This window comes from Buteo buteo, chromosome 2 (assembly GCF_964188355.1).
Source record: "Buteo buteo chromosome 2, bButBut1.hap1.1, whole genome shotgun sequence".
Classification (NCBI taxonomy): domain Eukaryota; kingdom Metazoa; phylum Chordata; class Aves; order Accipitriformes; family Accipitridae; genus Buteo; species Buteo buteo.
The window spans coordinates 26,365,914-26,392,897 of NC_134172.1; the positions used below are offsets into that span (position 1 = coordinate 26,365,914).

Genomic DNA, 26,984 nt, shown 5'->3' on the forward strand with positions numbered 1-26,984 from the left:
AATTTGCAGGGAAGCTTTTTAGACATGACAACAGAAAGGCAATAAAAAACATGCAGTAGAATAATACCTCCACAGCTGGAGCTCTACAAGTTCTTTTGGTCATTGTTATCATTAATGAAAAATTTTACCCTCTCAGAACACTAATTTTATTTTCTGTTTTCTTCAGCCACAAGGAATTTAAACACACCATTTTCTTCTTTTTGGTTCTGTTCTTACTTTGGTCTTTTCTGATTTTTATTTTCCTTCTTGGAACTTCAACTGTTGTCCAATTATTGTGGAAAATAAAGAAACAGACATAAGATCGCATACTTTTTGCTCCCGGTCTGAAGAAAACCAGCCCTTAGAAAGGATCATAACCACATCTGATATCATACTAAGAAATATGAGCCTTTTCTGAAATCAGGTATGAAATACTGATTTTGCAAATTCTGGTGAAAGGAGAATTTTAAATGCCTAACTCATCAGGAGATTGTTTTGCTTTGTTCCTTAGTATTAAAAAAAAAAAAAAAAAAGAAATTAAACTTTGGATTTTAGAAACGTGAGGCATTTTTCTCTGCTATAAGAAATCAGGGATCCAATATAGCTTTTCTTGTTTGACTTAGTGAAAGTCTAATGACCAACTAATTTTAAGAAGTATGACACAAGTTGGAAGGATTTGTTCATTTCACAGAGAGGAATCTTGGAGGCAGGCTTATCTACCAACTTCCAGCTAGTCATTTTGCCTCTTGACATCCATTGGGATGGAAAATACCTACATTCCTAATAGTACTAGAAAAATAAAAAAATAGATGGTCTATTTCAGATCAATCCAATTATCAAAATATCACCTCAAGATATACCTCAGTAACGCTATATAAAGTGAGGTTCATATCTAGTATTTCTAATTAAAAGTGTATCCTAATAGATTTTTGTCCAATTATGGTATTAAAAATAGGTAAACACATACATGTTTTTGCCTCTTTAGGAGCTATTTTTCTGCTCTTCATTTACTCTAGATGTATTCAAACACAGGAGCTTTTACATCTTTTAGGAGGAAGTCTATTGATAATAATTTTGCAGCACAACAATCTGTGCAACACAAGGAAATGTTCTCTTACCTTCCACCTATTCATTTGTCACACTGTCAATGTCTCCAGTGAAGAAAGATGACATGTATCAGAAGGAAAAGATGCAAACTAGTTGTTTGGTACATTTAGGTCTTTGATCACTTCCAGGCTGCTAATCTGTAAAGGAATATTCTTTATCTGATTATCTGAAATGTCACGTGTTTTCAAACATTTTAAAGAACACAGTTCCTCAGTAAATGAGTCAAAGTGATAATGGTGTAACAGCAGTACCTGGAGAGCCTTCATCTTGGACACCAGTGCTAGCATACCATTATTGATTTCATTCTCGCTTACATCCATGTAACCTCATTTTGAAAGGCTGCACAAGCATGCAGAAAATGTTTATTTTTTCTTTAACTCTAGCTGCTCCAACTCTTTAATGTCAGAAATTCCAGGTATTATTTCTGAAATACAGTTGCCAGTAAGATTTAAGGGTTTAAGATCAAATAGTGCACACAATACATTTGGAAAATGAGAGAGCTTATTATTGCTGAGGTCAGCTTTGGTTATCCATATACAATTTTTTAATTCAACAGGAATGTATCTTAATGCGTTTCCAGAAAGCTCTATTTTGGAGAGGTCTTTTAAATGCGGTATTTGTTCACCCAGTGAGTCCAGTTGTTTTCTACTTAGCGAAAACTTTAAATGTTTAAGTCTGTGAATCTTAGCAGGAAGCTGAGTTAATTGATTACTATGTATAATGAGATGTTTCAACATGGTACAGTTGCAAAGATTATCTGTAATGCTTTTGAATAAATTTGCAACATTCAAAAACTTAAGGTTTCATAAATACTCCACTGTATCTGAAAGAACCTCCAATTTGTTATCATCAGCTCTGAGTACTTTTAGTTTTGTCAACTGGGAAAGCTGCACAGGCAAAAATATAAGCTTATTGTTACTAATTGAAAAATCTTGTAGTTTCTTAAGCTCTTTAATATCCTTTGGTAAACTCTGAATCAAGTTCTCACATATGCTGAGTTTTACTAGATGAGGAAGATAGCAGAGAACCCTTGAGAATATTGAGATTTGAGTGGAATCAATGTTGAGTACCTTCAAATTTTTCATGTCAGCTATGGTATCTCATAAAGTTTTTAGCTTGTTGCCTGCAAGCTCTAAAGTCTCAAGGCTTTCCAATGCAAAAGGAAATTCATCAGTGTTGTTGTGATTGAGTTCCTTAATATTAACAAGCTTTGACAATTCTTTAGGGAGACCAGATAGGTAATAGGTTGTGACTGACATTCAGTACTGTCAGTTTATGAAGTAAGTATATTTCTGGTGGCAACAGTGTCAGTGTATTTCTTTCAAATAACATGATTTCCAGATTAGTCAGATCACCTGTATTTGAATGCAGTGTTTTTTATTTCATTGTTGTGTAAGAGCAAATATTTTAAATTTTGGTTTTCAAAAGCGAGCAGAGGCATGCCCCCTAATCCTTTATCATTTAGTCCAAGTGTGAAATGCTCAGCTTTTTCTTCAGGCAACATGTATGTTCATCCATTTTCTTCGCTTTCAGGATTCATTGCTGATGGTAATATGTCTGGTCTGGCATTTCCATTGGCAGCTTCTGAAAGGATTTGGTTTAATTCTCCAGTATCCTTTTCAGGTGATGTAAGTAGTATGTGTTTTCTCACACCTGTTTCAGAGACACCTTGCGGCATCGTGGCAGTGTTTATCTCAGCTGAGAATTCACATTCATACCTTTTTTCAGGTAAATCACTTCTTGATCTATTTTCAGTCATTTTATGGCTTTCCTCATTGCCAGCTGCTTTAGGAACTTCATGTGAAATACCACTCAAACTTTTCATAGTTACATCAGCTACTTTAGGATTCTCTGATGAATGCAGTGGGTCTTTCCTGGCATCATTAACTGGAATCTCACAAAAGCTTTTGTTTAGTCCTTTTGTATTTAGACCACTTGGGATTTCATCTTCTTTCTTCTCCAGAAACATTGTTCCTTTTTCTGGGTTGCTAATTGATTCTTACCATTTTTTTAAGAAATCAAACTGTAAGTGTGAAACCTATGTGTAATGATATGTTTTAAGATTAGCAGACTGATCTAGCAACTGTAAGAGATCTTCAAAAAAATCTAGACTTCTTCCACATTTGTGAACTCTCCCACTTCTCTGTTTACCCCAAAAAAGGGATTATTTTACTGCAGTGCTTGCTACTTTAATACCTTGTTTTTCCAGACAATAGAATACAGATCACACAACATACATCAGAAATGTGCGATTTATTGCTTGACACTTCACTGAATAGCCTTATATGTCTCGTAGACAATACACTGCTCAGCTTAGTGGACATTCCATAGTTCTCTGGAGCTCTGTTTGCGCATTCTTCCTGCTTTAAACTTTAATTTACTTCATTGAACTTTTGTTCTCCTGCTACTAGTGACGTATCATAAACAGTATTTTCCCAACTTCACTTGACTGCCAGTTGACAAACCAAAGGTATTAGTTGGTCTTTTCCTCTGCCCTTACAGGCACAGTTATACCATCTTCCTCTGTAAGTCTTCAGACATGAGTCCCTCGAATAGATTTACATTTTTTCCTAGTTCCCTTAATACAAGTCTTCCTGCCGATGGAGTAAAGCTGTGCAAGGTTATTATAATATCCTTACCCCATATTAATAAAAAAGCTTTAAGGTCAAGCAGGACCTTTGCAAACCATGTACACTGTTTCTGTTGAGCCCGTACCTGCGGTTTTTCAGTAACCGCCTATTTTCTGAAGCGTATCTAGCTGCGAGCTAACAACGGTAGGGAAACCCCTACTCTTCCCCTGTCACCAGAGCCGCGGCAGGAGGACATCTGGGCTGCAGGAAGGGTTTCCCTCAGGACCAAGGCCTTCCTCTCGGACAAGCCGCTGCCTTCCCCGTCCCGCAGGCAGGAGCGGCCCCTGAGCTCAAAGGGGGCCGGTACCCCATCTCGGCGCCCACCTCAGCCGCCGCCACACCGAGCCCTGGCGCTGGCCACACGGCGCGGCCTCCCCAGCGCCGCCGCCGCCGCCGCCGCTGCTCCCCTAAGGGCGTCCGCCCGCTGCCGCGGCAACCGACGGCGCCGCCGAGCGGCTGCGCAGGCGCGCGCAGGAGGGCGCGGTGGTGCCGGGACCGGGGCGCGGGGAGAGCGGGGCCGCCGCTCGCCCCGGGGCGCGAAGCTGGGAGGAGGGCGGCCCTGAGCCAGCCCGTACCTTTCAGGGCCGGAGACCCACGGGCGGGCGGTTGGAGTAAGTGAGGCGGCGGCGCGGGCTGTCCCCAACCGAAAAGCACGCGGGTTCGCTTCAGCACGGCAGAAGGCACCCAACGCCGGGTGGGGCCGCTCCTCGCCCGAAGCGAGGCCCGCCCTCACAGGGGTGAGCAATCCTCAGGCCAGCGCGCTGGTCCGACGATTAATTATTACGGTCGGTAAAATTGTGCCTGTTCGTCACAGCTTTAAGCTTGCAGCTACTATTTTGCCTTAGTGCGCCTGGCTGGAGTGTTCTACACTCCAGTCTTTGCTTCATCAGCTATACCGTTACATGTTTTTTTTTAAAAACGTGCCTGCTAGGTAAGCTGTAGGAGTTGAGCCGAGTATCTCCTGCTTACAAAGGCATAATTTTCAGACTTGCCATTCTTGCAGCTCGTTTTCATTTTGTTGTTGTTGTTGTTGTTTGGTACAGATAGGATGGTTGTTACTAGTGGTCTCTCTACGGTGTTGGATTTCTCTCTGTTGTGATTTTTCATTTCCCCACTTTTAGACTGAAGGATTGTACTCTTCCCTGTGTTGCTGTGACAAGGAAGACAACTCCTACGTCCCCAGGTGCCAGAAGCCTGCTAGGACTGCATAACTGGGCACTCCCTACTTAATGACTCCACTGACATGCAACATCTGCAAACTTCTGGTTTGCCATGAGTAACGGTTTCCAGTTTTCCTGACGAATTCCTGAGTGGTTTCCAAGGTGCACTACCTTAATTTGTAGTCACCATGGGACCTCCTCTGTGATCCTCTCTGATAAGCTTCCTACATACTTTGCAAAGATGAGCCTTTTACTGCTCCTTGGTACTAACACCTGCTTGGTAAGACATTTGATGGCACTTTCACGCTGGCTGCAACAACAAAAACAACATGACTTGTTGCAAACAGTTTATTAGGTAGTAATAAATAAGAATTTAGCAGAAAGAACTATACAGCAATAAGGCATATTAATAGTATTGTTAAATATGCAACTGACACACATTTTAACATTTTCTCCTCTAGTTTTCTAACAAAGTGCTATGTAAAGAAGTGTATTTCTGATACCAGTGCCAAGTGACAGCAAGGATGCACTACGAAGGACCTGACTTGTGTTATCTACCTTAAATAAAATATAACAACCCATGAAGATTTACTGTTACTTATGCCAGTGAAGTTTAACTAGAAAAGTATAGCTTGCTAAAAAGATTAAAAAATACAAGTCTCCTGTTCACTTTTTTAACTGCTTACTACTTTAATTTCTTAAACTGCACTTAGTAAGGTATGAGTAAAGTTACTGTACAACAGCACAGTTCCTAACATTCATTTTAACTTTTATTTGAAAACTTAGAGGCAAGTGCTAATTTTTATTTTTTTTATAAAAACTTTCTTACAAAATATTGCACACTGTTTTAGCATGCAGTTTTACACGGAAGAAATAGTCAAGTGCACTTAAAACCCTGAAATACAACCAGGTATTTTAAGGATTTATGTTATGGATACTATTTTTACATACAAGGACATGTTTCAGGCTGCATAGGGTCCCACCTTGTACTTTGGACCCAACTTGTTGAGACCCAATCCTGACTCTGCAAAGAGCCGGCCAAATGCTTACAAGCTGTATCTGACTTTCTTGCAATATAAATCTTTGTTCCTGGATCCTGCACTGCTTGCAGCCTCAAGAAACTGAAGTAATCAGTAGGAAAATTAGTTTAACAGAAATAAATTAGTACCTTGTATATGAGTTTTCATTACTGCATATGTGTTGCAATCCAGGGTAAGGTTTATTAAACTTTCTGAAGTCCTCTGAGTAAGACTGATTTGTAAATCTGTATCTACCCCTCCTCCATATACACATTTAATATTGCACAGCAAAAGTAAAAATCCATTTTTTTAAAAAACAAGCATGCTAAACATTTAATATGGCTTCTGAATGATTTAAAGTATTTCCCTTTTGACATCCTCATGCAATATTTTAGAATAAATATGAATACAAAGTATGAGAAAGTTAAGAGTAAAAATAAAGCTAGCTGTAATGTTTGTCAGAAACCAAATAAAAAACAAGAGTTTATCAAAAGTAGTTGCTCAAAGGTCTAACTGCATACTTATCAACAGTATCTTAAAAATAAAGTGTGTCTACAAAATACCATAACATATACAACCTCCTTGATGTTCCACAGAATGGCATGAAAGGTAAAGAGGTTAACTGAGACTTGCTTAATGGCACTGGTGGTCCCATAGTCCTCTGGGAACAAAAGCCTTACTTGATTCATACTCGTCCAACTCAGAAAACCATTTACATTTCATTAGCTTTATTGGTTAAGCTCAAGCCCTACAATAGCTTATACATAAAACACAAAAATATTTATAAAAATAATAGATAAGTTGTATAGTTTTTAAAAAAATAAACCATGCAGCTTCTGTACAAAGTTAAAAAACTGTACAAATTGACTTCTCTATTGTGTAAAATTCATGTATATGGAAGTCTTCTGTTACGATGAGAAATAAGTTGGTTTTTGCTTAGCTGTCAGATGCTGTTTCATAGCTATTGTTCATTTCCATCATTCATTTCTTTCACTTGGCATTAACTGGCCATTTAATTTCATCAGAAGTTTCACAACGAGACCTGCCTATATAAAGGCATACAGTTAAATTCTATCAGCATTTCGGAACTATGACGCAATCAAATATATGACAAATGCAAGTAGATAAAAATAAGTAAGAAGGTGGATCATTTTAGAAACAAGGAAAATAAAACCCAGATTTTCCTCAGCTATCAAAGCGTTTTTCAAAACATTCAGTCACTTCCCCTATAACCACCTTAATATATAAGAATCAAAAGCAACTACTGTCAAAGTATGCAAGATACTCAAAGGTGTAATTTTGTCACAACATATGTTAACATGGCATAGTACCACTGATGCAGACTATGGGTAAAACAAGCATTTTCCATCAGACATCCACAAACACTATAAAAAATTTCTGGTAGCAATTGCAGTGAAGTTGCCTTCGCAGATCCTCAGTTTTATCCAGTCTTAAGCTCTGCTAGTTTTGATAGCAAAATTACCAGCTCTAACTCTGTGATTCTCACTGTATTTGGAATTATCCTTGAGTCCGAGGGATTGGGCGCATGCAACAAACAGTTTCGATTAAAAAAAGTTTACCCTAATGATTACAGATGCATTTTATGTATTTTGAACCCTAAAGGCTTCACATGCTAGGAAAACAAGCAAACATTCTGAAATCTTAAAAAGAAAGTTTTAAGATAATTTTGGCGGTGGCTTGACTTGGGCTTCTTTTATACTGTACTAGGGTGATCAATTTCAAAAGAGAAAAGGCATGTATCTAGTTTAGGAAAAAACAGTTGAATATAAAGGATGAGAAATGACAATGCTTACCTGTTTGGTATGTACTATAAAGCTCATTTTGTTTTCCAGACTGTGGATTTGAAAACACGTATCTCCATCTCCCAACTGCCACATAAAGCAACCATACTTTAGGCTGAGGAGTAAAGCCTACAATGAAATGTAGGAAACTGTCACTCAGAAAATATTCTCCATACTTACAAACTGAACTTTCCTTCGTTCACTTAGACAGGATTCTGACTCAGAACAGTATGTTCCACTATGTAGTTGTAGCTTATAAAGTAGTAAAGTGGAAAAATACAAGGCTTTCTATTAGTAGTGCCTTATAAAGATCTTAAAATCTTGGAAATCTTCACAGTCAAGTTTAAACAGCCAGATGTAAAATGACTACTAGCACAAAGAATTTAAGAGAACAGAATTAAGCTTAACAGCTATCATTGGCAGTTCATTTAAGCTGACCTTTGTTTCCATGTTGAGGAGGTGCAGCCCTTTTACATTTACTCCTACATACACTTTGATGACTTTATGGCTACTTGAACTTGCTTTGGTGAATATCTGTCCTGTGAAAAATGCTGCTCCGTAAGTAGGAATTTCCCAGCAATTCTGCAAGAACATGCGCTGAAGGTGATGCATCTCTTTACTTACACCTTCACTGGTGCTGAGATTCTAGAAATAAAGGAACAATGGCAATCAACAAGTCTTCCCAAATAGTTGTGTTTATTTGAAGAAAATCCACTATTTAGTGGAATTCCCACTAAGCTAGCATTCCCAAAGTGCTTTCCCAGCAACGATCTTCCTACATCTAAATTAAACCCTAGAGCCACGGAAAGGCTCAAACGCAAAAAGAGACTGAGGCAGAAAGCAGATACCTGTACGAGCCTCAGAAATCTGAACCACAGAGACCTAACCTCTGCAGGGCCCCACAATTTTGCCTCTCTCAGAAGTATGTTGGACCCATCAGGGATATGCAGCTATGCACCCATCTGACACTAAATGCATCACAATCCTTAAAACTAAGCATTCTTCCTCCTTTAAGGTCCAATCCAGTGAGGCATGATAAGATGAGCAAGAACCTCCCCCTGAAAAACCATGGATTTTTTTTCTTTTGCAAGCAGAACAGAAGTACAGATTTCTTTTCTTTAGTGGAGCCTTCATTCAGAATGAGACAGGCTTCCATTTCTTCCTCTTCAGAAGAGCGAAACAGTCACAACAAAGGATCGCTAGAGTGCTCCCACCTCAAAACAGACTGATGCAAAGTACCCTAACAAACAAAAAACTTGGCTGGGCCACACACAAGATAAAGCACAGGCATGAGAGACAACACAAGTCTTAAACAGTTAGGGGGCAATGACTGTGGGTGTGGTGGATGGGACCAACCTCTTTGGATCCACACCCTGCATTGCAGCTTATCAGAATTCTACACAGTTATTTTTAACATGTAAAATATATTAATACCTTTGGAACAAAAGATAGCAACTCCTTTCCCCTTCCCCCATACCCCACACCCCAAAATAATGGTCTAAGAGCAGAAGTCAAGAAAGCTATGCTCATTCTTACATATTATCTGATACAAGAAAGAGTAGAGACTACTCTGCTATGCCCTCTGCTATACCATAGTCTTAGAAAGATCACTATCATCCCCTCCTTCATCTGTATTAAAAAGAACAGGAATGATCTGCTGGTTTCTGACAAAAAAGGGTGCAGGCACCAAGAGAAAGTTTATGATTGAGTAACCTCATTTCAAAAGAGGAGCAAGGCCTGAAAACAGTCTTTGGGTGCCTCTGCAGCGTTTCCTGGCAGCTACCTTTAGTGATGCATGTCAGCCAATACAGTTCTCCTCTGACACACCTCACGTTTTCCATAATGTTTTATCAAGTTCACAAATTTAATCTTCAGGTGCCTCTGACCCCATTTGGAATCCACAGCCCTCAGTTAGATGTCTTTTACAGAAGCAGCCCAAGTCCACATTTAAAAATTTTGCTCAATTAACTGCTCTAGTCAAAGGAGTTTGTGTGTATGCACACGTGTGTATCAGCAGCACTATCAGATCCCTAACATTCAAGTAACACTGGCAAAAAGGACTTTGTGGATCTATTGCTTACAAGCAGATGTGAAAATGTAACTCAGAGTGGATTTTTTTACATGTATGCCTGAATTGGCAGTATCCCCAATACACAGTTAACACTGAAGATAAATGAACAGATGATAATTGTATTTACTTCTAACAAACAGATCAACTGGAAATGTACAAGAAAAACAGCATTCCAACAACCCATCCCAAAAATACAGAACGTACACATTTCTAGCTTTATATACTAGTACTTTTGTTCATTAACTGACAACCAAACAGTCAAAAAGTGTTTTAAGACAGTATTTTCTACTATTTTATTATTTATCTCACCTTGTATTCATGAAGTATCCTGTTTGTCCAATGAGGAGCTTTACTTTTTAGTTTAGTGATTGGTACTATAGACTTAAGATTTTCTTCACTAAGAGAAAAACAAAGCAGAAAAGTTTTTCTTCACTAAACAAAGTAAGGAGAAAGAACAATGCCTGCCAATTTGTATCTTCAAGTCACATACTGAGCTAGACAGTCAGCTCCTACGCTATCTTGCCTCATCAGGTGAGAAGCTTTCCTGAAAGGTAAGCTAAGGCTTCCTAAGATACAGTGTAATTCTTCTCAGCTAATGGAGATGCAGCTTTGCATTACACACTTGCATCATGGACACAGCAGGGAGAGGAAATGCTAGCAGCAGAACACCTGACTCTTACTTGATTACAGACCAGTTTGGTGAATTGCAGTTTGGAAGCCAAAATTATATACCAAAAGCCATTTACAGCAGAATATCACATACTCAGAAAAGATGACAGCTTACAGATACTCTTCCCTTCACTGCTGTATTCAGCACCATCAAGGACTTGGCCCAATTAATTTCCACATGAAAGTTATGTATTACATGACATGAAAGTGAAGCTATTTATATGAAGTGCCTTTTTAAAAAAAACCCAAAACACAGCAAACAAAAACCACTAAAAGGAAGCCTTTCCTAGTTTGCTTTTATGCACAATTAAGATAGTCTCAAAAACTTAGTGATGCAACCTATTTAGTCATTTTTAAACTGTTTGTCAGTAACTGCACATATGATTACCAAGCAAAAACCCTGCATAGGACGATGCATCCAGATCTTACGAGGTCAAGGATACTCTCATACAAACAACAGCCTGGATATATTTTTGAAATGACCAGTCTTTTAATAAACATTTATGTCAACTACAAAAAAATTCAGGATATAAATCTCTTCACCTGTCTGAAGAGCAAGTCGAGATATTTTCCAACATATTCATTTAAATATGGGCAGAAAGCATGCCCAAATGCCCACAAGGCTCTTTATCTGGCCGAAACCATCTTTCCAAGTAGTCCTGTCTATAGAGCCAAACACTTCCATTGAGCAGGATCAGCTCAGAACCACATGGCTGATTTGCCTCAGTGTGGAAAGGAACACCACTGTGCAGCTCCTGGGATTCAGCAGGGGGTAGTTTTGTATTAAACCCAGCTGCGTTTAACTGCACACTCCTGCAGGCGGGCAGTCCCGCTTAAACCCAGTTCTCCTTATGCTCAATCTACCAACTGTGTAACTGCAGGACAAGATGGGTCAACAGCTGAACCTACTGAACAGCCCACCCAAAAGTTCTCCAGTCAGCAAGCTCATTCACCTAGCTTACTCTGTAATGGTTCAGTCTCTACACCTAACAGAAGGAAGGGAAAAGAATGAACAAGTGCAGTTGGTACAGCCAGCCCTTTCAGAGGCAGCCCACACTTACATCAGAGTAACGGTGGCAGAAAATGCACTCTGTTTTACTGACGGTGGAGAATACAACCAAACAAAAAAATCAAGCCAAGACAGTTCAATTGATGCTGTGAATGAGAGGAGACGAGAAGTATAGTAGCATTCCAGAATAGCACAGCTGCTGTTACATGAATGGAGGTGGAGATGGTAGGGGGTGGAGTGAAGGTGGACACAGTAGATAACTGGAATCCTGATGTGCTCAGATACTGCTATAGAAATGTATGTGGGAAGAAAAAGCCATATCCCTGAACAGCTCAGCTACTGTTGTGCTGGCAAGCAGAAAGAAGGGGAGAGAAAAGCACCATCTGGCAGAGCCCTACTGGTGCTATGTTTCTGACCAATTTAGTATAGCAGTTCACATACAAATGAGAGAACAGAAATAATATCTCTGTCCTCTTCAAAGAGGGAGGAAAGGCAGTCCTGGAAGTTGGTCTAACTGGACATAGTAAGAGGTTTCTTCAGCATTGTCCAAATCTCAGTCCAGTCAAAACCCTCATTCACATGAATACTGTCACTCATTTTGGTATTATTGTATCTCAGTATAGACTTGGAGAATACAGAACCTCCATCCCTCTGCCTGCGACTGCAATAACTAAAACTAATGTATTTTTCAGACCCCATGTCCAGCTTCTATTAATGCTACGAGGGTTATGTGGTTACTCTGAACTAGAGCTCAGTGATGGAGAAAAATACTAAATATATCATACCTAAAATTTGAGAGTTCCATAGTACATGCTATCTAAAAATACTTAATCTAAAACCATAATTTTCAGTTTTAAAACACACACACTTACTTTAGAAAGCCCTGTTTATGTTTCTTGCTCTCATAATTTCCATAGACTATTTGTAGAAGCAGACTTGCCAGTGTGATCAGCTTGGCATCAGGTGATGTGTAGAAACCTTTCAGTAAATTATATCTGGCTTCATCAAAAAGGATAAGAATAGCCAATGGATCCTCAATCTGTTAAAAAAATTTAAATAATATGATTTCTTTGTAAAAGTAAATGAGCTAAGAAACTATAAACACAATTTCTCACTGATTCAGAGACAGAAGACAAAGGTGTGATCCTGACGGAAGAGTACATTTTAGTAATGCTTTGTAATAGAAAAAATGACGTATTTTCATTGACTTAATTCAAGACATCACTGATCTAACACACTTACAAATTAAAGGTGACTAGCATACCATGCCCAATAAAAAGGTTCACAGAAACACTGACATCTGTGGGTTTTTTCTCCCATGAATCCATATTGAATAATATGTTTGAATAATCCCAATGAAATTGACCAATTAAGTATCTGAAAAATCACAGCACAAGGAAGAGAACAAAATTGGGCAGGTTGTTTTTAGCTGTATGACAGACAGACAGAGACTGAGGCACATAAACTTATGATAAACCAAACAGTTGGGAAGGTGAGGGGAGAGAGAGAGAGTGGGAAGGCAAGAGAGAGGGAGGGAATAACCTGAAGACTCAGACTATTACAGAAAAGGAAAAGAGAGGTCTAGTTTAAACAAGTTTGGAAATTACTACAGTCATTAAACACAAAGTGTTCTGACTCTGACCATGATTTCACACTATCACTTCCAAGTGCAGACCTTTTTTTCTATTTCCAATGGAAGTCTCACATCTCTTCTCAGGAAAAGCTGTGAAGTTTCCCTCTGAGGATCCAAGTTCGTTAGTTCAGTAAATATTTCAGGCCAATCTCGAATATGCTGCAGAGGCTTGTGGTATGGCTTCAGTTGGAGGCCTGAAAAATAACAGGTTTTGTTTATAAATAAACAAACAGAATAACCCAGCACACACGCGCACACACACATATATACACATATGACTAAGTGCTGCACCAAAACCAGAGTATCTGTAACTAAGGACTCATTAACAAACATTTTTCCCTGTATTTTCTAAACTGCTATATATAAAAGGTTTTGAAAATATGGATTTATTGACAAAACTCTCAGCATTGATTCACTAAATGCACTAGTGATGAATTTTTGTTATTTTCAGCTTCTCAAGAGTCAAGTGGTATTTAAAAATTCAGTGGAATACCAAGATGGACCTTAAAAAACAGTAATACAACATTAGACACTGTTGTCTCAATTATTATGGGAAGAATACAAAGTCCAATAGTCTTATTTCTGACAAAAAAATACAGATACAGCTTATCCTATAAATATATTTGCCATTTTTTATATATATAAACCATAAACTTTTCAGAAAGTTTCAGAAGATTGACATTACTAAATAAAATTTTAAATGCAGGCTTCTGTGTTAATGGTACTGTCAACACAGTATCCTACCAGACCTGAATTGTCCTTTGTAAATCTATTATAATGTGTCCCATAGCTATCTTGTTGCAGCAGTACTGTTGACCATGTTTTCTAACAAAACAATCACAATCATTGACTCTTTTGTGGTTCTATATATTTTGCTATATATCTCAAGACTACAACTATTATATACTTTTTATTTAGATCAGAAATACCAAAAAAAAATACAGCAAATGTAATGACGTTTTGTATCAGTATTACCTCCCAAATATATTTGAAAACCTTTTTATCAAAAATCATTTTAGTGCAAAACACATGAAAATTCATATGATTAGAGGACCTAATGAAAAAACATTAACGAGTTTTAATTACTACTTTTAATTATATTAAACATTAGTAAAAAGAACTACATGCATCCAATTTCAGATAATCTGGGAAGAAAAATACCACTAAAATCAGGGTAAATTAACAGTAAGGACTACGACAGCAATGGTGCCCTATAACAGAAAGGCAATATGGACTAGCCTCATCTTCCTAGATGAAATACATTATAGATGCCACAGTGATACAGGGTCAGATCTATAGGGGATACCCAAAATGATAGCTACAACGGAGCAGCTCTCTATAGCTCTGAAAGCACAGTTTAGAGACATCAGGCTGTAAAGGCTGGGAGTTGATCTGCTGGAAGAAAGCTTAAGCAGAGAAAACAGAAAATTTGGTCTCACTCCCTATGCAAAAGATATAAAGAATGAGACCTACAGGTATTACAGAGTTTCTGGCAGGGACAAAGTGTATTAACAGACAGTCTAGATACAAATTAACTCCTACAAGATGGCTTTTCAAAGTTGACAGAAAGAGGGTAATACAGAACTGTCAGAGAGCATGTTTCCTATTTTCCTATGAAAATATTTTTTTTTTCTAGAGGCAAGCAGAAATAAAAAAAACTATGATAACCTCTCAAGTATCACGATCTTCCTTGCTACTTACTGAGGTTCTCAGAACAGATCCAGATAGTGAAGTACTGCTGAGTTTCTTGAGACAAACGCATTCCCTCCATTATCTGCTGTACAGTAGTATTGTTTCCATGTTTCAACTCAACAGAGCGATATGACCCATCCATGCGATAAATCCGTGCCTTCTCATACTACATAAAAATTTAAACAAAGAACTTGTTAAAATCCTTTCTGTTGGTGCTTCTGAAGAGGAAAAGAATTTTACCATAATTCAGCAACATCCATACTGTTGAGAGAAAGAACATTGCACAATTCCTGCATATTCACTATTTATCAAAACTGCTTGTTTCATCCTATGCAAGTTCTGATGCTGTGCTTTTTACCACAATAACTACAAGAAAGATCTTACTGATACTTTGAGGACTTCACTTCCATTGAACAAAAAGGCAAGCAGGCATTTAAAAGTTCCCTGAGGGATTTGGGCTCAACTGCCTATGCATAACCCGAAATGTCCACCTCACTATTACTGGCAGATTATGAATTATTCCCCTCATTAGTCCATACTAAAAATTTTCAGAGGGAAGCACCACCCTTTACACAGATCCCAGTACAATAAGAATACAATCTCACTAAGATCTTTTAGCACTTCTATAATACTACTAACAATAAATAATTTTCCCCTTCAGAAGTCCCATAGCTTTCACTGAATTGCATGGGGGCCCGGAGTATGCCTCCTGAAAGATGTACTGAAATGTAAATTGGGTGCTTAAAGCATATATATACACACACAAGTCATAAATCAATGAAACCTTTCATTTTCACCTCTCTAACAGGTTACATGTTTCAGCTGCTTGAGTAAAAAAGTTGCAGGAATTTGTTATTTCCCTTCTTCAAATCTACTTAGTCATCAAGAACTGAGGTCCTAAAAACTTCCAGAAAAAAAGACGAATACCTTTGAAAATGACAACTGACTGAAAAAGAGACTGGGATGGAAAACATTAGTCTATTTTTGCTGCAGTAGTCACTGTGACTCCTATTGCAGTATTTTTTTTTTATTTTAATGTATTAATTCAACAGTAATAAGTAACAACTTAATATGACCTATAACGCTATGAGATCTACTTAAAATGTGTGCATTAGTCTTTTAGAGTCATTAGACACATATGTGCCATTTGACCAACTGCATAATATGATCCCTAAAATAAAGGGGGTCAATTCTTCATTAATTATTTTGGAAGATTCATTCATATAGAGTGAAATGAAGGTAATTTAAAACATCTTGAAAAATTGACAGGTTTACTGCCACCTGCCTACAGAGATAGAAGTTGCATCCCAATTCAAAGAAAAGAAACAAGTAGTTTTATATCATTTGGCTAATTTTAAATCTACTTCAGGATGAGAGGAATCACATCGTAAATTCTGTTTACTATCCTGGCTAAATCTCCACTGACTGCCAAGGAAGCCTACACTGACTAACTGACGTACAGCCTATTTTGCAGAAGCCAACATTTATTTAGCCAGCTGAATGCTCCAGTTTATCAACATGTAAGATGACAATACATAAAGCAAGCTAATGGTTGTATGATCAAAAGTAGATATAAAATCAGTAGCTGATGTGATGCTCCTACAAATAAATTAAAACATCACATTTAAAGTCTTACATGTACTTCTTGAGCAATAAATATAGGCAGAACTATTTAAAGAGACAAAATGTCAGTTTGTCAATATTTACATTAACAATTTCAGTATCCTGCACATTTTCAATAACAACTATAAGTGAGCCTAGCTCTTCTACAAGTTTCTGTGTAAATTAAATATAAAGTTTAAACTAGTTAGAAAATGAACTCATACAGGTTTATTTATGGCATCCTTCAGCAGTTTTGCAGTTTCTTCCCACTCATTTTGTTTGTTTTCTTCACAGACATTCAGTGGAGATCTTCCTTGTTGATCAGTAATGTGCTACAAACAGAAACAGAAACACTGATAATACATTGTTTTCACTGGAGATAGGTAAACATTTACACATTTTTTGAGATAATTAAAATCCTTGGTCCTAGGGTTCAAACATTTAATTGATATACAATTGGAAAAGTAGAGGTAATGAAAAAGATTTAACCATTTTTCTGTAATCTCTCAACGGAATCATTGCGTTTACACACTGTGATCTGGACACAAAACATTTCACATACACAAGCTCAAAACTGTTGCTAGAACTGCTATTTCTATACACAAACAGAACTTACTCTGTCAATTTCTGGATGATTTAGTAGAATTTGTACTATTTCAGCATGCCCACCTCCAGCAGCAAAATGAAGAGGAGAGCTAAGCTGGCCGTTCAAAAGATTTGGATTGCACTTCCCTTTCTCCAACAGCATTCGAGTGGCTTCAACTTTTCCATACCTGCAGACAGGTTTAAAGCAGAACAGACGCAGCAAATGTAAAATAAAATCTTTTTTCAGATAGTCCTAGATATAGAAAAGTGCATTTCCATGCTCAAGTGTTTTTAGTTTTGAAATTACACCAAAGACAGTGGAACACTAATAAGTTTGTAGAAATTAGTATCAGTTCGGCACTTCTTTGGTAACCATTGGTCTAGTAACCATTTATTGGATTCATTATAGACACACCAAACCTTGCTTCAAACTAGCTAAGTTTGGGTAGTTGTAGCAATTCAGTCATGGCAAAACAGAGCTCAGCTCAGCCTTGCCTGAAAAAAAAAAATAATCTGTGTGAGAATCAGCGTAAAGCTTCTGATTGTCATGCAGATGGATACCGAGGACTTCTAAGCCTCATGCTGATAAATGGTAAATCTTGCGTATACTGTTTACGCAAACTTGCTGACAAACACTAAAAATAAAATATGTGGGGTTTTTTTATAACTAAGTTTGATTTTCAGGTTATTCCTATCATCAGACACTACTATAAATACAGAAGACTAACTTGCATAAAGACAAAACAAAAGCATTTTTACAACAACTGAGGAAAGCTCTCAAGCACGAACAGACTAAATCATCACAGAATTAGTTAGACAAGTTGACATCTGTAGATTACCTAGTTCAGCTTTCTACTCAAAGCTTGACCATCACTAAGATGTGCTCAGCTCAGCAATTCCTGTGCTGTAAAACTGCTCACAGCCTTTAACCAACAAAGACTGTAAAAGTTACCACATTAAACTAGACCCAGTGTCCCCAATAGGAATTAGAACAGATGCTTCAGGACAGATACAAGAGGCAATAGGTAAGTGTTTGATGATATGATCTCCACACCTGGCCTCCTCTGAAACCATTCAGATTGAAATTATCTCAAAACCTGAAGCCATCTTCCTCTTCAAAAGGTTAACAATAACATATTTTAGAGTAAAAATGTAAAAAGTCTAGAGTTTTTTTGATTTCTCATTTTTGAGTCTATATGATAAATTACATAAATGATGAGTGCTAAGGAATCATGATAGCAAGAATACATTTGATTGGCAAAACTATACTAATTTGACTCACCAGCATGCATAATGGATAGGTGCCCAGTGGTCACTATCTAACTGATTAACAGAAAACTTTTTATCCAGAAGGTGGCTTAGTAAATCAGAGTCGCCTTCACAAGCACTGCGGTGAAGAGGGAAATCATCTACCCACTGGTGTTCCCTATGAATTAAAAGGGGAAACAGAAGCAAAACACAGTTCAGAAATACTTCAGTAGTTGAGAACATCAGGTTTTTTTAAATTACTAACTTAGCACTAACTGTAGATCTACATGAAGAACAAAAATTAAGCTCATGCAGCTAAAATATGCCAATATTCATACAACTAGTATTTTAGTCATGCAGTAGTCAAGCCACAGCTGTATTCATTATGCTAAGAAATGCTCCCCTAATGTTTATAATTTAACCTTTCTTGATCTGTCCTTTGTTGTGTTTCAGTACTCAGAAACCTCAAATATTTTTTTAAAATATGTATTTATACCGCAAAGCCCTTAAGTAATAGGGATCTCATTCTGAGCAAGTCTACCAAGTACTACTGTAATATAACAAAACAGAATTATCCATTAATGACAAAGGAATGTAATGTAATACTTGTCCTCTGTGACACTGCTCATGCTACGTTGCCACTTCTCTCTTTTAGGAATCTGAATCTTTGAATAGTCTGGGGCTCCAAGGCCAAAGTATGGATTTATTACCACTTTGTCAACCTGTGAAGACATAATTTAAACACAGCTGAAAAAATATCTTACTGAGATTTGGCTGAACAATCCCCCGTCCAGGCCGGGTATTCTCTTGAAACTGAAGTTATGATAGCAACATTTTGTAATTAAAGAGAATGATGTTCAAATGTGATGATTTGAAAAACCATTTAGCAGTAAGTATGCAATAAAGAAATCTGATTATATTAAACATAAAGCACACACTCATATCAAATAAATGAATGAATTGTAAAATGAAAATGTATGTATGCTTCACAAATATAAAATGAAAATATAGTTCTTACCCTATTGGTATACTGAAGGTCAGATCCAAACAAAGGATTATAGATACACATATCCGCTTTCTCCAATGCCAGCATTTTACTCTTTATCTCCAGGGCAGTATAACCCATGTGTAACGAGCTTTCTGTTTGACCAGGTTCTATAGCATAGGCAGGGTTTATTACATTTGTTTTAATTCTCTCAAGAGGAGATGGTCTGAATAAAGCTGGGATGGAGTGAGACTGGGTGTGCCGTTCATCCAACCACCTGCAGGAGAAAAAGGGAAGGTAATTTTGAGGTAGGGAAGGACTATTTTGGCCATGCGTGTCCATTATTTTGTTTGATTAAGGGTTGCGTGTATGATAATTACACATCTTAATTAAAAAAAATAATATTAATGATAATGTGCACAGCCAATTTTATAGCACTAAATTAATTCCCAGCCATGCAACTTCTTAACCAAATATAGGTAAGCAAATGTATTTGCTCAAACACATTTCCTGCGGATGCAAGCTCTCAAAGAAAAGGAAAGTATAAGCTAAGGCAAGAGTAACGTTGGTTATAGCCAAAGCACTTAACCACACCACCATGTCGCCATTTCATTTACTTTCAGTTTATCAGTATTACTACTCTCAACATACAAATTTTGAAACTTAAAGCAGTTTCTTTAAGGGTGAGTTTAAGTTTCAGTATCTGTGCTGATTTAAGCCTTCTAACTCATGGGTTTCATTAGGGAGAGGTGGGAAAAGGCAAAAAATTATAAGGTCCTTTGGTAGTTTCCAAGCTGCCAAGTCTCCTTCACATAGGCTACCACCTGCCTTTTCACAAAGCTGTACTGAAGGTCATTCCCTTCTAAGTGCACTCCTACTGACAGTATAGAAGGGCTTTAGAGCCCTCTTACTCTGAGCTAGATGGGAAAGTCAGCACTGTACACATGCTGCATTTTTTCCTGCCACATATGCAGTATAACACAGTGCTCAGGATTTTTGGATAAATGTATTTCGACTGAATTGCTAAATTATTTCAGTGTTATGTTGAATAGGGCACATTTTAACTAAGGGTCTAAAGCCAGGTTTATATTTCAGGTTTCTGCACATACTTTCTCACAAGCTTGAGATAAACATGTACTTTGCTGGAATACAATAAATTCCATTTAGTGATTTAGCCCAGAAATATAGAAGAAAGTTAAGTACATGCTTTGGAAAGATAGATGCAGTGACAGACCGCTTGGCTCTTGTCTGTCCCAGGACAATGTGTAAGGATGGCAGAACGTGGCCTGCAGTTCAATGCATGTGCTCAGGCCTGGATTTTTAAGTCCCAGAGCCAAGCTATCATGTTCTGCAAAAGCCATGTTCTCTTCACTTACTCATAGTCCTGCTGGGAAGGAGGACTGTAAAACTGTGATCATCATACTATAAACACCCTCTTGCCTCTCTGAGGTAATTTCAGGCATTTTCTCTAAGCAGTTGGCAGATAAATTAGTTATGGTAGTTTGAACTTTTGAAAAGTGTTGTTTCAGATTATGTACATAAAAAATAATCAAAATAAACTATTTTCTACTATACTTTCAAGGTTTCTCTCACAACTGTAAGGCTGGTAAAACATCTTAAGCAGAGCTTAGAGTCTGAAGGCACTCATTAAGTAGCAAATAAATATAACAACTGGCACAATGGTATACATGGAAATAATATGATTCTACTAATAAACTGTAAAAACCCTACACATGGTAACTTTTTAGATAATAGCCTGTAATTTATAATTTTCCATGTTAGCCAAGAGTTTCACCTAACTTTAATAATGCAAATAAGTTCCTACAGAAGTAGGTCTGGTATTTCTTTGTTAAGAGTACATAAAAAAGACCAGAAAAATGCTCCATAGTAAAACTACTATAAATCTGGCTAAACAACTAATCACCTTTCTGAAAGTTAATTCCCTATTGCAAATAAATTTGTATGGCTGGGGAATATGCACTCCCTTCGTAAACAGTGGGGTTAATTTAAATGCAAATCATAATGGTAGACAATTAACAGGATATTTTTACTACACTCTGGCAAATACTCTTACAGATGGCAGTTATGTCACTTACAGAAGATTAATCATTAGTATTTTATAGGATTTTACAAAATCTTCACTGTGAGCAAGAACTTCCAAAAAGCCGCTTGATTTACAAAAGCACACCATTCTTCAGCTTGCAAAAGACTTTTAAAAATGTTTAGAAATACGTTGTCAAGGTTTCAGTTTCTGATAAATATGAAAAAATAATATGATACCACAATAATTTCCTTCTTAATCACAAGAATGCCATAAAAACTATGTGCTACTTCTACAAATTTTCTTGTTTAACTTCTATTTTAATGTGTTTTTACTGATGGCATTTCTTACTTATCCAAGGCAATTAACATTCTTGCAGTAAGCGTAGCAAAATGGGTGCTGGATTCACTGCAGACCCTCATGATGTCTTGTAAACAGTAGAACACAGGGCATCCAGGACTGTATGCATATTTTGTATTATCTAAAAAGGAAACATACTCTGAAGACACATTGATAAGAATAATCTTATTTTCTTTTCTGCATCTTCTGTAGTTACACATTCCCAACTAATTGAGAGCATAATCTAACTTTAGACTACAGTAACTCATTTTTTTCCAAATGCTAATTGACAGAAATTACATACAATCCTTATGTAACAATTCACAACTTAACAGGGTAGCCTTAAAAACCTTAAAGTTCAGTTATTATTCCATCAATGTGATCAACTTCATCTGAGGAATTAATATTAAATGTATACTGTTGCCAGAAAAAAAGGATAGGACTCAGGACTAGAAGAGGCATTTATTGCTATTGGTAACTCTGCAATGGTTTTTATTTGATAGGTTTTATCCTTAAGGCCTATGGTAAGGCAAAAATTAAGGAGCTTCCTCAAAAGCACACAGACATTTACTTCAGGTTGGTTTTTTTTTTTAAATACTTTCCTGACAAACAATTTACTTAGCCTTCTAAAGACTTTATTCACCATTCCTTATGCAAACAAAACCGTTTACAGACTTCAATAAGCATTCTTCTCTGAGTAAACAACACTGAACTGAATAGGATGTCTTATTTACACTTGCATTCAGTAAATTCTATACAAGTTAATGCATATGTTTTGAAATATAATCAAGTGAACAAACACAGCTTAAAACAGAAGTGTGCTATCATTATAGAAACAAAGGCAAAACATTAAAACCAAGGTTTTTTCCTTAATTTTAAATATTTTTTTGAGTTTTAAAGTGTTCAGAGAGAGGTTTCCACCTGAATCTAACTTTTAATGTTTAAATACAGAGAAAGCCATATAGCATATTCACAAAAATTCTTACTAAAACCTTAACTCAGCTTCTGCTTAAATGGGTGCAACTTCAGAAATTATACATGTTACCTTTCACAACAGTTGGAACAATGTAAAGTGATGCCTCCTGCCCTGCCTTCTCTCCATCAAGGGGAAATTTCTTCATTAACACTACGCGCTTTCCTAGCACGGTATTAAAAAAAACCAAAATAATTAATTAACCAACAAAACAAACAAAAAAATGTTGGCTATCTGAAAGCTTACCAGACTCAACCTTCCTAATTTCTAGGAAGAAAAAATTATGATTATTATAAACTATAATCTAAAGCAAGTTAGGAAAGTCTAAATACATATGAAAAAATAAATAACATAAACATGTATATACCCATTAACATGAAAAATTACATGACCGTACCCCTTTTTTCATAGCAACTTTTCTATACCCCTGACTTTTCATAGCATTCACCCCCCAAACCACCTAAGTTGAACAAGACTCTTCTTGAAATGGGAAAGCACAGCTGCATGCTATATTCCATATTAGGGTGAATGCTTTATTCATGTAGTGGTAGGACAGTATTTTCCATGTTATCCTCCTTTCCACCCTTACAGAATTTAGTATTTTGTTTGCTTTTCTGACCTCAGCTGCATATTTTAGCAGTGGCCACACTAAGCTGTGCATATTAATGCTTGGGCCCTCTGTCTGAGTCAATGTAAAACACTCTGAACTGTGTAAGAAACAGAGTTTTTGTTTTTACTAGGCATTCCTCAATGTGTATTAATGCTATTACATTATTTCATGTTTGCTGCTCAAGTAGCTTTGTTAAGTCTATCCAACTCGAGTTACTGCCACCCACAACATTTTACCATGCAACCAGCTTTCCTTTTCTAAATTGTTAGCACTGTATTGTCTTGTCCGCACTGACAACCTTCCCAGTATAACCTCATTTACAAAGCAGAGATGAGGTACACAGCAAAAAAAGTGCTTTAGTCAGTACAGTCTATACCAATCTGGAAATGTAATATGCTGGCTAAAACAAATTTTGTCAGTACAAGTGTGAGATGGTTTGCTAAACCAGCTATGCAACCAAAAAAGAAAATGTACTACGCAAATTATATCTGTGATAACAGTTATGCAAGAAATATTTTCATGTAGATACTGTCTGCTGAACAATGCTGGCTTTAGAACAGACTTTAGAAGCGATCAATTCACTAGTTCATGTCAAGTTTTAGCTGAAATTAAGGATAAAAAAAGCCACTTCAATCTGGTTTACCAAAAGTTTAGCTATAAGGTAAAGCAGTACTACAGACAGGCAAAGTTACACTTAATAAAAATCTTTTAGTAAGCATTTTATAGAGTTGGAAGGTAAAGGGAAACAAACATAAATTAAAGGTTTTAGCTGTATAGTTGGCTTGGTTTTTTTGATGAACCTCAAAACACACCTTTTTTTAAACTAATTTCATGCTTTTGCACAACCTTTCCACGCCCATTTAATTTTTAAAATATTTTTATAGAGCTACCAACAAAAAAATCAGCTTAAAATGTTTTTACCTTTAATACCCTGATTGGCTGGTGAAATTGGTTTGGTGGCTTCTAATACATAATCCAAGATGCTCTGGGTTATCTCAGTGCCTCCCTGCAGTTTAGTTTCCAACAAAACTTTCTTTCTTTTTTTCTTTTGGCCTTCAATGGGAACTTCAAGCAACAAAATCTTTCAAAGAGTAATGAAACCAAAGGAGTTTAAGCATAACTGAAACAAGTACATAACACTTTTTTTTTTTTTGTATTCATTGTACCACTGTAAAAGCAGTAACAAAATTCAGGGAGTATTGAATGGAGAGAAGCAGGATGGTGAAGTCAGAACGACTTCCGTAACAGTAAGGTTAAAGAGAATAAGACAAGGCTGCACCCTTGTACTGAGCAAAAGGCTCTGAAATGACATGAAACATACAGGTATTACAAAACCATAAAGTGTTCAAATACCATAAGGATGGGGCAATGCATAGTAGATATGACATACATGGACATTATTTAAGCAATGTTATTATCATATTATCTGTTCTGCTATATTATTATATATTTACTATAAGTTATTATTTTTAAAAAATAATAAATAAAAAAAGTAAATAGTTTTACTTCATAGGATTTAGCTCGATATTCCCGAGAATTCAGGCTAGCCGTATTTTTTGGACGAATCACAGCAACATATGCATCTCCAATGTTTTCTGGGTTTCCCATCTCTCCTTAATTTATCACTGGAAACAAGGAATAAAGGGAAGTAAAGGTTCAGTGTATCCAACAGCACGCTAAACTTCAGGATGCAGTAATCATATCCACTGATTCTTTGCATTATTCCTTTATTGTTCTTTAGCTGGAGAAATACCAGTGGTTGATACAATTCTACTTCCTCTTAATGAAAGGGGAAAATCCTACATCACATAGATTTAATACAAATAATCTTGCTCTCTAACCCACTTCTAAAATAAAAACAACGTGTATTATTTTCCACTTTGTAACTATCTTCTCCATTTTGCAAGCCAGGCAAAAGGCCAAAAAATTTTAGAACTCTGAAAAACATATGAAATTCAAAAAGAAAACCATTCTAAAGTGACAAGCACTGTAACTTATAAAACGTGCTATGACAAAGTACTGCATTTCTATAAGTTCCACATGGATTTCAAGAAAATACCTGATTTTCTACCCCCCCCAGGAAGCAGAACACAGTCTTGCCTACAGCCCAAGTAACAAAGCTGATAAAAATAAACTATAATATGGATTCATTTACTTAGTTTTACTTCAGTGGGGCTGCAAACTGGTGCACAATTCATTCAAACACAGAGCTTATGAAAGGAATATGTCTTCAGTTTTTGCAAAAAGTCAGCAGATTTAAGACAAAACTTTGCTTACCCTTCTCTTTAACCCCCAGTGACAATTCCTATACTCACAAAATTTTATGAGAATGTTAAAGAAAACCTCCTAAGGCTAAATCACTTCACATATCAGATTTGAAAAGAAGGTCATGTCTGGGCATTAGCACCTTCCAGCTGATAATTTTCTTCGTCTGCAAATGAACCTCTTTTCATTCCATATCATCAGTAAGCACATGCTTTTTGGAGATTAATCCCTCCAGAGAGATTTTTAACATCGCTGTTCCTAGCTTCTTCACCTGTTCTAGGAGAAACAGAGGTCTTCAGATTCACATGCCCTTAGTCCAGTATTTTCGCTGGGATCAGACTACCTGAAAACATTATTAAAAAAAACCCAACATAAATAACCGCATGCACATTTTCACCTTCAGTTAAAATAAACACATTAGTTAGATGATTTAATAGTGGTACTTGGACAGTAATATCCGAATAGAAACACCTATTGAATTGCACTACAGTAGCATCTAGAAACATTAAATAAGCAATGTGCTGACTTGTGAGAGCTCCTACTTTGGGATATTGAAGAGTTTTCAAACGAACAAGAAACCACCATCCCTTACGGGCAGCTGGAAAAGGCATGCGTTCCCTTACATCTACCAGGATATACTGGGTTTGGGTCACAGGCTTGCGTGGAGGGAACCTGCACAGGCAGGGCTGGGCCGCCGGGGTGGCAGGCGATGGTCAGGTGAATACGCAGTGGCTGAACTCCCTCCGCCAGCGCTCTGCACTAAATCCAGAGCGGAGCGAGGATGTCCGGGACACAGGCAGCCCCGAGAGCTGCGATGCGACTGACCCCGGGAAACAAAAAGAGAGGATGAAGAAGGGTGAGGGTGTGACAATAGCGATGACCAGCTTCAGAAGGCACCACCAGTGAACTTGGCCCGACCAAATCCCGGCGCCAACAACGCGTCCCCGTCCCAACGGGTGCGCGTTCTCCAGGACGTGCCTCAGCCGGGCTTCCTCCTGCGCCGCCCGGCGGCACCCTCCGCTGCCGCCCGGGACCCGCCGGGACGAGGCAGCGGGAGGCTCCCGCCGCCCCGCAGCGACACACGGCCACGCCGCGCCCGCGAGGAAGGCCGCCCCGCCGAGAGCAGGCAGCCGCGGCGGCGGCCTCGGCCTCCCGCCGGCGTGGCGAGACCGCCGCCGCCGCCGCCGCGAGAGAGGAGCACGACGGGCGGGAAACGGCCCCGCGCCGCCGGGACTTGCCGCTGCAGCGGCATCCACCCCGCCGGTCCGCGCCTCATGGCCGGGAAACGCCCCCCGAACTTTCCCGGTCGCGCCCAGGAGCCGGCCGGGCACCGGGCCCCCGGAGGGGTGCTCACGCCGCAGCCCCGCAGAGCGGGAACAGCTCCCAGGCCACCGGGGTGAGGGGCAGCGCCCCGGCCCCGCTCGCTCGGCTCCCTGCCTCCCTTGCCTGCTTCGGTGGTGCCGGCTGTCGCCTCCCCCGCCGCATCCCCTCGCCGCGCCCGGAGCCCAGGCCCCGCGCCAGAGACGCGTCCCGTCCCGCTCCGCCCCGTCCCCGCCCCGCTCCCT

The 26,984-nt window shown here is 38.1% G+C and overlaps 1 protein-coding gene across 2 annotated transcripts; it reads right to left on the bottom strand.

The window, feature by feature from the left end:
* Positions 1-5,190: 5,190 nt before the first annotated feature.
* KRIT1 (KRIT1 ankyrin repeat containing) lies at positions 5,191-26,963 on the bottom strand. 2 transcript variants are annotated; one of them, XM_075049124.1, is made up of 18 exons: positions 26,866-26,963; positions 25,691-25,762; positions 24,661-24,779; positions 24,076-24,235; positions 22,617-22,709; positions 21,584-21,713; positions 19,225-19,468; positions 18,813-18,928; positions 18,241-18,384; positions 16,990-17,146; positions 16,598-16,705; positions 14,781-14,937; positions 13,122-13,273; positions 12,319-12,485; positions 10,078-10,165; positions 8,136-8,342; positions 7,710-7,826; positions 5,191-6,941 (listed from the first exon to the last, which is right to left on the bottom strand). In XM_075049124.1, exons 3-18 carry the CDS (start codon positions 24,760-24,762, stop codon positions 6,873-6,875), a joined length of 2,211 nt encoding a protein of 736 aa, XP_074905225.1. In that variant the 5' UTR covers positions 24,763-24,779; positions 25,691-25,762; positions 26,866-26,963; the 3' UTR covers positions 5,191-6,872. The 2 variants fall into 2 exon arrangements, with proteins under 2 accessions (XP_074905225.1, XP_074905234.1); XM_075049133.1 differs by having other exon boundaries at positions 25,562-25,762; positions 26,866-26,945.
* Between the last annotated feature and the right edge of the window lie 21 nt (positions 26,964-26,984).